The 12,563-nt window shown below is 33.7% G+C and overlaps 1 protein-coding gene across 6 annotated transcripts in view; it reads right to left on the reverse strand.

The window, feature by feature from the left end:
- The window catches only part of LOC100369058 (cadherin EGF LAG seven-pass G-type receptor 2), an 86,342-nt gene that overhangs the window by 49,326 nt on the left and 24,453 nt on the right, over positions 1-12,563 (reverse strand). For all 6 annotated transcript variants that reach the window (XM_085497040.1, XM_085497042.1, XM_085497041.1 and 3 more), the window contains exon 3: positions 10,768-11,397. In XM_085497040.1, the coding sequence (XP_085353166.1) occupies positions 10,768-11,397 (630 nt within the window). The remainder of the gene's footprint in view (positions 1-10,767; positions 11,398-12,563) is intronic.

The raw sequence follows: 12,563 nt of genomic DNA on the forward strand, positions 1-12,563 counted from the left end.
TCATTGGTCAAATTTTCACAGAATGTTCTTTAGATAAAAATCTATATAAAAAACGAAAAAAACTATTTTTGATTGAAATTCACAAATAAAGTGCATCTCTACCTTAATAGAATCATTTGATTATAATGGCATCCAAACCAATTTTATTAGTAGGAAAAGTAATAATAATCCTTGAATACCAAGCTATTATGCTTAAATGTGCTAACTTTTAGATAAAAACTGGACAAAGAGATTGAAAGGTCATATAAGTTTAAAACTAACTCATTTCCTTCTCAAATAAAATTATGCAAATTAATCCTGACCTACAAAAATATTAAATATTCAAAAGAAAAGACATAAAAACTGCATTTTAGAAATCCTATTTCATAATTATACCTAGGTGCATATTTTTTGTTATTCTCTTGAAAATACACATTTTTCACCTCACTTGTTCGCTGCGTTTCTGGCTTTTTTTAGCAATAAGCAAGTCATAATATTTTACACATTTCTTTGCATGAAAGAATTTTCCAGATTATTTGGAAAGTTGTTTAATTGTAGTCTCAAGACGCATGTCACTTGAGCATTCTAATTTGCTATGTAACTACTGTAGTTTAAATGCCTTGCAAATACACACCCAGGTTTTTAGTATTCTTTCTCAGTATTCAGTATATTTCACAGATTAGATTTAAATAGGTCCATTTGTTTTAAATTATAAAATGAGTGTTTTTTTCCAACCATATCACCACCTAGCAGGACCTGCTTGTATGTTTGGAAAACCAGACTTCATGCAACATTAAATGTATGCCAGACGCTTGTTTATAATTGACTTAGTATTTTGGTCAATCTTGTGGGATAAGTTATGGGTCAGTGGTCATGCCCAGACTGACTTCAGTGAAATCTCTATTTCAGAGAAAGGCCAGACAACATTACAAGTAAAAATAATGTCTACCATAACAAAATAATGAGAAATAAAGTGACAAACAATTTAAGTAGAATAGTTAAAAGCTGAAAGGTTGCAGTCATCTAGGCTTATAATTACATAAGAATTAGAAATGTATTTCTGAAACTTGCTTGATATATTTATATTTATTTACAATTTTATCACATGATATGATAGATTTTATAAAGATTAACAAAGACAATCTAATTTAACAATTCAACCATCGCATACTACGGTAAATCAAAACAAACCCACCTGAATACAAATTCAGAGTTGACTCATCATGAATTATTTCCTGATTTTTTACCACAGAATGAGGTAATGGTAATAACTAAGTGATCAAAATACAATACAAACAAAATGTGAGGTTACTTGCCTCATTTACATTGAGTGCATCTGCTAAGTACAGAATACATACCACTGGGGTCAACATTTTAATTTTAAATTCTGACCCCTACAATTAATTTACATTTCTTGTACAAACGTTCACTACTTGTATGTATTAATATTAATGAATATGGTTTGTCGCAAGAGAATATTTGGCTTTTTTCGGGAGAGAGATTCAGTATGCCAACTACTTTTAATTTTCAAGTATAGGCTAGAACATCAACACCATATTGATGGAGGTAGTACAAGAAACTGTCATTGTAATGAGGTCAGTTGGGGTCATGCAATGAAACTGATACAAGATAAATATGGTCTACATTGTACACATATTCCACATGGCCATAACTCTCATTCAATATCAGCTGATCTTTACAAATTAGAACTGTCCATAAAAATTGTCGCTAAAATTTTACAATTTATTTACTTATTAATAATATTAAAGTTTGATGGTACGCAACTTCCTCTCACGGACTAATCAAATCTGAATCCAACAACTTTAATATTAATTCTATGTCATAGATTTAAATGATTTAACTTTTATTGCAGCTTCTTTATTTCACTTTCAACAAAAAATTTCATCTGCTGTTCTAGATTCTAATTTTGTGCACAAAAGCAATGGTTTAATTTTTACATAACAAGGTCTGACCTTTCAGTTAGGAAAATTACCATTTTTATTACAATAATGCCCAGGTGAGACAATATCTTTTCACTTCAATACACTGTTAAGCATTCCAATCATATTTTCATATTTTATCTACACAGATCAAATCAAGATAGCTAATGTGAGTTGAATGTAAAACATGATACTGTTCAATTATTAGTATACACTCAACAGACTGAAATAATAACTGAAAACAAAGGATTGCGAACTTCCTTGCAATGCACCACACCCATATCAACATACATGTAAATCTCCAACTAGCATATTGATGACTGTCTTCAAGGGCTATTGGCAATCAGTTCTAAAACAATGAATAATTAATTTGCATAAATCCATAAAAGGCAAGCAGGGGAAGAGCCAATAAGAAACTGCCAAGGTCTCATTGGAGGTTGATGACTCAATCATGAAGATCAGTCAGACTGAAGTCCTTAGAATATCTTAGAACCTCAACACAAGAAACCATTTCAAACCAACAGGGAAAAGTCAATCTTTCAAAATTTACATAACAATGAAACCTATTTTCTTTTTCTCAGCAGGAGGTTGAAAACCATAGCAGCGAGATATCAAACCGAACATTTCCTCATTGCAAACAATAGTTCATAAGAATTTCTTCTTTTTCAAACACTTCATTGAATACAAATTCACACTTGGAAGGTGCGACATTGCACGAAAATTTAATATTATTAATACGTCAGCTCTTTAATTTTCGAAGGAGCATCGCTGTGAACAGTTGTCATATATGCATGACTGCATTCCTGGAAGGCATAATAAAATTGCCAAGTGATTCCATTCTTATCTTTGTACACGGATGTGGGTATGTCTGGTACCATGAAATAAATAAATCGGGTAAAATAAATCATGAAACCACGGATGATCTCGCCTGTCTACACAGTATTTGTTTTCCAGAATCACTACTATTACGGACATAAAATATGGCGACCAATTTTCAGTTCAATGAAGCTGGACCTCAGAAATAAAGTTAATTGGTTAATAAAATTGGGCGAACTGTACATCTAAAATTCATTAATCTGTGGATTCGAGTGACAAATCCATACCTAGCTACAAGCTAGTAAAATACAAATTTAAAACACATTGCAAAATTGATGGTAGCAAAATAGGTTAAAAGGTGACATGAACACAGAAAGACAAAATAATCCATACATAATGATGTCTTGGGGAGGAGATTGAGAAACCAGCAGTTGTCAGCTGGGTTTTATTGCAGTTAAATTTTCTAACTTGTACCCTTATTCCAAACAGAGAATCTGGTTAATTCATTATTTGGGAGAATTGACTAATTGTTCATTGATTTTGATGTAAGATATCAAAATAAACAAAACATTCTTGCATATATTATATCATAATTGAAAATGACACAGTCCCCGTTAATTTTTTGAAAGTTCTCTTTGTGCTCGTCATATTAAAGCGGAGGGGTTTTCGCGAGCATGTCCTTGAAACTTGAGTTCCAAGTGGCATATACAACAGATTGTTTATTTACATCAAAACACGCGTTCCGTGTAGTAGTAATATGGCCAAAAATAAAAACAGCCGTTATTCGGCCATCTTTGATCTGATAATGAAACACACTAATATGTATGATGTATGTGCCAAATACGAATGAAAATGGTACATAAATTGTGGAAATATAGTAGTAAGGCCAAAAAGTCAGATGGCTGTCAATCGGCCATCCTTGACCAGATTTTGAAACAAATTGTCATGGACATGCATCAAACATGTATAAAGTACATGTATGTGCCAAATTTGAATGAAAACTGACAGAGCACGTCCAAGATACCGCATATAAAAAAAACAAGATGCCTGCCAGTCGACCATCTTTGATCCAATTGCGAAATAAATCATCATGTATCCTAACATGTATAATCTATGTACCAAGTTTGAATGACAACTGACAAAGCATGTCCAAAATACAACATTTTTAAAAAACAAGATGGCTGCCAGTCGGCCATTTTGAATCTAATTGCTAAACCACTGCATGTGCATATGTCCCACATAAGGTACTAGGCACATGCAAAGAATGAACGGAATCGGTCCACAGGATTCTGAAATATGACTCTGGACGGACGCACAGACGGAGACGGAGACGGAGACGGAATTATAAGTCTAATTACATCTTCATCCATATATACTTAGCCAAGGTGCGAATAGTTGATACACAAGAGATTTGAAAAAAATCACCTTGAAAAAAAATTCACACACTAACACCAGTCACATGTTCATAACATAGGAGGAAGCTAATTAAAAGCCAATACTCCATGACATTTATGCCAATCACAATGCACACTGTAACTCAACTGTACATACGCCAGTCTTGACAGGTATATATGTTTATGCACGAATGAATTTACAGACAAGAATCTCGCTCAACTACTGCTCAGAATAAGTGAACCAGTTGTGTCATCTTGCAGCTGATTTCACAATATATTTCATACTGTTTAGAGTCTTAAAGATACATTAACATCGTGTGTTGTCAGTCAAATTGACAGGAATTACCATCACAGTAGTCTGAATTTGACTCAAAGTTCCTCTGTATTTGATACATGGATTCCTGACTGCTCAATGCAAGTTTTCCCAACAAGAACATTCCATATACTGGTAGATTTGATTACATTTACAGTAAGAAATCTCAAAGGAAGACCCTGATTAAAGTGTCTATTATAAACAAAGCAACAAAAACTTTGATGGTTGAACACCAATACGTGACTTGACTATACCAGAACACCCAGAGGAAAACCATGTATTCCTTTAATCAACTTTATAAGTGCAAACACCTGTTCTAGATACAGCTACAATCGAATTCCAGCCATCATAGATCCAAAGGTAAACTATTTTCAAGGTTTAATATGTTGAATAAATAGACATGTTTAATGGATCCTTTGAATGAATTTTACTGCAGTTAATGCAATTATGTGAAGTGATCAAAACTGTTGGCTCTCAATTTCCATACCTGATTACAATAACTAAAAGTAAGAATTGTGCATTCAGCACAGCATACGATGTGCGACCATATGCAACGATTCCATGGAGGTTTTCCCACTGGAAAGATAAGCTAAGCTGGAAATTGTAAGATAAAATGCAGAATACAAATTTCTTTCAGGAAAGTAGTAATTCATGTTTCCAAGGCAACTTCAGTGAATCATGTTTCTTGTGAGAAGAATATGAGATGGCATGCACCTAAACCATTTCATAAGGTCTTCCCTACAACAAATAAGATATTTTTTTTATGCCATCATTTACATTTTGCTTTACATAACTAACTGGCTGTGGGAATGAGGTTAATAGAATAGAAAAATACACATGCATTAAAATCGACTGGTTACAAAATATGAAATAACACTTCCCAAACAAATAAATAAAATTACATGGAAAAAGAAAACATAACGAACAATCTGGATACTCGCACCGTGTAGTTTACTTGATTCATGGAATACAACAAGTTTTTTTTTTGATTGTTATTTCATTGTTTGCTACAAATATGTTTTCAAAGTCTTAAAGCATGAGCTGATTTATATGGGAAATATGATAAAAATAGCTATTTGCACATTAAACCTGGTAGAAAGAAATGACAATGACTATACATACATGAATGCACATGTAGTGTGTAGATGATCACCGGGCTACAATATTATGAATATACATGTACACAATAATATAAAAATTGAACAAATATGAAAGAAACCGAGGAATTTTTCCCATAAATATTCCATATTAACACGGAGTCATATTTCAGAAAGCAACCTATGGTAAATAAACGATTTAAGTTCAATTCACATGTCTGGGTGTTCTGCTAAAATGATGGTTCACTATACTTGATTGCTTCAACATAACAGTCAAGACATATATAATGCACTATATGCCTGGCATTAAAGCCCACTGAACCCAAACTGTTACACTACCAACAAGTCTTTTCTTGTATTAAGTCTTTTCATTTTATAACTGTTCTACGAATGATTTTTTTTCAGTGGAATAATATTTTATCATTTAAGTCTTGTCTACTTGACTACAATGACGAATAAGAGGCAAATTTAAAAGGGATTTCAAAAAGTATCATAATGTATGCATGAAAACATAATAACCTATGACCGTAATTAACCTAATAATTATTAGATATCTGATTTTAAATTTGTTTTCAAAACTATTTATTTTGTTTGTTTGTTTTGTCAATATGTTCACATTTATTGATTTATGCAGCTTTCTACAATCAGCCTAGTGTAATCTCCATGTAAATTATTGAGTTTAGACAAATTTTTGTTAATTTTGCAATTCAGCATTCCACTGACAGTGGAAGACAGGGAACTTTTGTCTCCACGACCACCTTGTTAATAATCAAATCTTCAAAAAATAGCTCGCAGTAAAAATGACGGTTTACAGTTTTCCACTCCAAGACAGTCTTCTAGTCATAACATTTTATCCTGTCAAGTGCATGTTTTTTTTAACTGGAGCTCTGTAATTCCCGAGATTGCACCAGTGTTAAATATTGCTGAAACAGTAACTAACATTAAAATCATATTATAGAAATATAAAAAAAAAGCAATACTCCAAGCATTCTGATTATTGAAAAACAGCAATTTAGAAGACACTTCAACAAAATATATCAAATCAATATTGAGTGCAATTTGTATAGTGAAATCTGGCCACCATCTTTCCTTTTAAACACAGTTCAATGGATTAATGACATACACTAATGCAGAGATTTCATTGGGTAAATATCAAAGCATGATGGTTATTTTTACATAATTAGGAAATACAAGGCAACACATTGGCAATTATTATGTGATAGGAGGGAAGGCCACGGATGTGTACAATAATACAGCCTATTATTTAGGCGAACATCTCCTTTTGAGCCCTGTTGTCGTGCACTAACGGGCAGTGCAAAATCCCTTATTTCAATCATAATACCACAAAAGGATAACAATTGAATATACATGTACGTGCATTTGTAGTTTGAGAATGAAGAAATCCACAATGTGGTAATTTTCTACAGGAGAATACCCAATAATCGGTGTAAAAAAGTGTTTATATTAACAAGTTCTTTAGTTAGAATGACAAATCATAGTCTTTGAAATGCGGCATTTAACCTTTTGAACACCATATTTTTTCCGTTAAAATTTTAGTGTAATATTATAAATACTGTAGAATACTTTATTTTCACTAGGAATTTATTTTCACTGAAGAGATGCTTCAGTGAAAATAAAATCCAGCGAATATACTTTTTTTCTTATATTTCACATTCAACTCATCAAAAATCAGCCTTTCAGCGAAAATTCATTCCAGCTAAAATAAAGTATTCTACAGTAATTATGTTATTTTTATACAATTTTTGTGTTGATTTTGAACCAAACAGACATAATTTCTCATTGTATACAGATCATAATCAAAATCCTTGTTAAAATATAGAAAAAAATTAGAAAAGCTAACTTATTTTGTGAATGGTATATAAACTTAGGTTTTGACGCTCAAAAGGGTCAGGGTAAATAAATTTGAAAATGGTGTCCATGTAGAGAATCTCAACACTGGGTCTTGGATCACTAAACATTGTTTTTTGTTAATCTACTCAGTATTGCAGCCTTTATTGAAGGCTTGTAAAAAGTGTTGACGACGATTCCAACTACAGTAAAAAAGAAAGAATTTGCTTTTTATGCAAAGTAATTAGCCTGGTTTTATAACTAAAATGCAAATTACACATTTAGAATTAACTTTAGGCAAGAAGTTTTAACCTTAAATTTTAGGTGTCGTCTCAAATCAAATGTAGAGAATATGATGGGGTAAAAATGACCCTGCAAATCTTAAAGGGCGGCAGTCGTCGTGCTGCATCCTGCTCGATATGGGACTCATAGGGACGTATACAACGCGTGTAAAATACATTGTTTATTTACATGAAATTCCAACACGCGCTGCGCAACGACCACCGCGCTTTAAGTACATTAAATATGACCAATGTGTGTAACTTTGAAATATTTTTTCTTGCATATTGCATCGTGAGAAAAAAAATGATATTTGTAACAAAGTAAACAAAGTAAAGTCTTATTTCTTTGGCCGAAAACAATATACAGAACTGCAGAGTTGCTGTATAAAAGATATTGCAATAATATTGAGTATGCACGGCCTATTCAAATTAGAGTATAAGCGTTTACATTCGTTTCAATATTTACCATGCAAGATCAAGCAATTATAACACTATAAAACAAGAACCTAGAAGAGATTTAAAATACAAGCTCCCTCAAAAAGGAAGTCATGGAAATGGAAATTTTATTCCTGTAGTAGGCTTACTACGTGCTCACATTACGCGTTTAATTCCAGGAAATTAACTTTTGTCTAAACTGGCCATTCACGCTGTAAGTGTATTGACAACAATGACAGATGAAAAGAAAGCCGACAAATCAAGCCGAGCATAGTGTAAAACGGTCTCTTTCATTTTGGAACAGCACACGATTAGATAGAAGATGAAGCTGCAGGATCTGATATTAAGAATATTCACATACCCAGTGGGTGATTTTGTTAATACCAGTCGCTTGATTATTAATATTCAAACGACCCCAGGTGACCTATCCTAGCCATTGTTATATTAATGACAACTGCAGCATTTAAGCATAGACGTTACTGGAGGGTCTATGAATAATGTGAAGGCACAGCTCTATGTAAAATAGCATAATATCATATTAATATGAATGTGGCAGATTACTGTGTTATGACGAAGCAAGGACCTTGGGAGAATTAAGGTCCTCTCTATAAAGTTAACGAGTTACAGTGAATACGAGAATGACTTAACTGTTTTGACATTTGCATCAAACAAAAACGTACCGGTAATTTATGCACAAAAATGTGCAGAAAGTCAGACAATTCCACTTGAATTTTGGCAGATTATTATCATCCATGTATTCTCATTTCCAGCAAAAAACATGAATTTTAATAGAAAACAATATCAACCTGAAAGTTCACTAAGAATATGACCCTTTACTCCTCCGCCATCTAATCACACAGTAAGCAGTGTGATAAACAAAATATCAAAGATGAAAGCACCACACAGCAAGAATAATGTCACTAATCGTCATCTTTCAGTATCAAAATAACCAAAAAATGAACATTTCATCTTATTTTTCATTACTGTTTAACATGCCACACCACACACACAAAAAGTAGATTATGCTGGCGCTGTCCACAAGCACTTTTAATAGGGAAGAACATGTTGAAAATTGAACAGTAAAGCCACAGCATAAAAGTGGAGATATACAAGGTGACGTCAAGTCTCATTTGTGGCTCCCACTAGACTGGGGTTGCATGGAGAATTTCATGATGCTTGATCTAGCATAGGTTACACAAATCCGTGAGGAATACCTAAACTTGCTAATAATATGGTTACAATACTAAGACCATGCTAGCAATCAGAGAGACAATGGTTCAGTGAGTGGGTCAAAATGTAAAAAACTAAATTACTCATCTAAACTATATTCTACATGGTAGAGAGGAGAGGCGACGTCATCTGGAGAATCGGTCTTTATTACCACTATCTCTCTGAATTACCATTTAGAATCGATGAAGCAGAGAGCATTAACATTATATTGTGTAAGATACTGAGGGTATTCTTTTTTTTTATTTTGTCGGCACTTTGAAGACAATGGATTAAGGTGGTTGCCTAATCTCTGCTTGAATTAATATTTATAGGGATGGCCTTTGGGTAAATGCAACAACTGGCAATTCATGAGACATCTAATCAGACTCTCCATATCAAGGACTTCTTATGACTTATCCTGTTTGATACCGCTAGACAGCCTAATTGTGTGGTACCACTGGAAGCTGTGTTTGGTATGACAGTTTCAACTCTTCATATTTAATTTTCTTATCATAAACACCAAAATAAATTAGTGGTAATTATATTTTAAAACTTATTAGCATAGTATGTGAGAAGTACCATTGTTTCCTAAGAACAGGGGTAAACTGTAATAATCCTACAAAAATATTACCATTCTGCACATCATTACAGCAAGATCAAGATCTGTCCTCATGTCAATGAGGCAGGATTGAACATAAACTCACAAGACTCATGACCAAGCAATAATGCTAATTTGAAAATGAAGCGAGAATAATAAACAATCAAAGCAAACACTCATCAACAGTCATGATGCACCCCCCCCCCCTCCCCAACCAGGTAATCATCAGATGATCTACTTTGAATTACAGACATCTTAAAAGTCTGAGATGCATTTCAAGAGCTTTTGAGATCCTTATAACACAGCTGCAGTTGATAGATAGACTTTCTTCATCCCAAACATCAGGACAAAGGGTAAAAAGTAGCATAGGGGGTTCGCGGATTGAAGAAAATGCATCTTAAATCACACACGGACACACAGAGGTCAAATCCATATGTCCCTGTTTTCGGACTGCGTTCAAACGGGGACTAATTAAGCAGTAAGCTATTCAGCCAATTGAATATAATAGACAAGTACGCTGGTTAAGTTTAAAACAACTTGGTTATAAAGTTTTTTTACCTACGGTTAATGTTATTGGTGTTCTACCATATTATGGCAGTCATTGCATTAACACACAGGGTTCCACAACAATGATATCCAAACATTAATGGTGTTATGCAGTGTTACAGCAGTCACTGTATTGATAAACACTGCATTGACATAAAAATGGTATTTCATATATAACTGGTATTATGAAGTATCAGGGCAGTCACTGCATTAATACACCGGTGCTAAGCAGTGTCAAGGCAGTCACTGCGTTAATACACCGACTCCCATGGCAATATTGATGAAAATTGACTTTAAATGATCACACATACCTGCATAATCCTCTGGACATAAACATGAGTAGCCACCTTCAGCTCGGACACACTTTCCATTATTTTGGCAAGGATTGGAGTAGCATTCATTGATTTCAGTGATGCAGAAGTTCCCAGTGAAGCCCAATGGGCAGACGCATCTATACTGGTTGACTGGGTGAACTGGTCTGAAAAGAATGGTCTGGGAACGAACAAATCCGGAGGTTTCACCAAAAGCCAAGATAGAGAGGCACTCTTCGTAGTTGGCACAGGGTTCCACCAAACATAGGTTGTCGTCAAATGGAAGTACAGATGACATGGAAATAGTAGTGAGTGTGGCACGGTTCAAGTAAACCCGTTGTTGCAGATATTTTGAAGAATAGTAGGTACCGTCAGATCTAGACGCTGAGAAAGATATGTTGAGAATATGACCATGATCAACATCATCATCTTGTACGTTGAAGAGGTAGACATGCTTCTTATCACATGGTATAATCTGCGCCAGTGCTTCAACAAATCGTCCGAACATTGGTGAAAGAAATTCTTCCTGGGTGATATCAGCCAGACGAACCGTCACACTGTTGTACAACATGTCCTCTGTTACCATAGTAACATTAAGAATCATCTCAGCATAGACTTCATTGACGCCATCTGTGAAAAAACAATCAAGACCTTTAATATTTAGAGTATCTATTTTGTGTAAGACATATAATTTATTTTATCAGACTAATCTCAATCATGGCATAGCACAATCCCTGGGAGTGAAAGCCTCTGCTTCAATGCTATAATTTTTTCACAAAAATTGTCAACATTTAATGCATTTTTCAGCAATTTCTTTGGCAATTTGGACATACATTTTGTAGTTTCCCATTGGCTATGTATTGATCAACATGTTTGAAATATGAAAAAAAAAAACGCATAGCTTTATCTTGCAAGAGGCAGCAAAAACTGACTTTTTCAAAGGATCGGTTTATTTGTCAACACCTCAGGAAGGGTTATAGGTCGCAGAATAGTTTTATACATCTGAACAATATCATGCATACACGATCTACAATCACTATATGTTTATAGGACAAAATCAATATCACTGGTAATTTTACAGATTCTCCAAATAGGTATATGAAATGTAATCTCTACCAGGAAGACACTAATAAATCAAACTGACAACACAGAGATCCAGTTTCTACCAAGTACTCAATAAATAGTCTAATTTTACTGTAAGAAAACCAACTCTGCACCTGTCCTTTCAAGAAAAAGTTCACAAAAAATTGCATGTTTTTTTTATATTATGTAAAAATACGTTTCTGACAAATCAGATTTACACACACCAATTATGAATGCTTCTCTCAAAATCTATACTAATCAGGCCTTGCTTGGCTTAAAATTGATGTGGGAGCTAAAATGGCTCTGCTGATCACTCTCGCCTTACAAAGTAAAGTCAAACTACCCCAGTAATACCATATTTTGATATGTGAATAATATTTTAAATGACAAATGGATCATTGTGAATTTGTCCACTTAAATTCTCTGCAAACAAATTTGTTTAGCTCACATGATCTCTTATTGGTGATGGACTACCAACAGAGCACCTATGATATGACTGACAAGTTAAAAAAAACAATAACATTTTGATATCTAATTAGTTAACACTCTGATTGATAGCTACAAAATTTGTATTTCATACATTAATGGTAGCAATGTCTATTAATGTGTTATATAAGGACACTAACTTCTACATGTGCAATGATAATAATTATGAGTTTCAAACAAGACAAGACCCCGGTGGATTAATAAAGTTTATCAATTATAATGAAATG

The sequence above is a fragment of the Saccoglossus kowalevskii genome, chromosome 3 (assembly GCF_978046115.1).
Source record: "Saccoglossus kowalevskii chromosome 3, keSacKowa6.1, whole genome shotgun sequence".
NCBI classification, from domain to species: domain Eukaryota; kingdom Metazoa; phylum Hemichordata; class Enteropneusta; family Harrimaniidae; genus Saccoglossus; species Saccoglossus kowalevskii.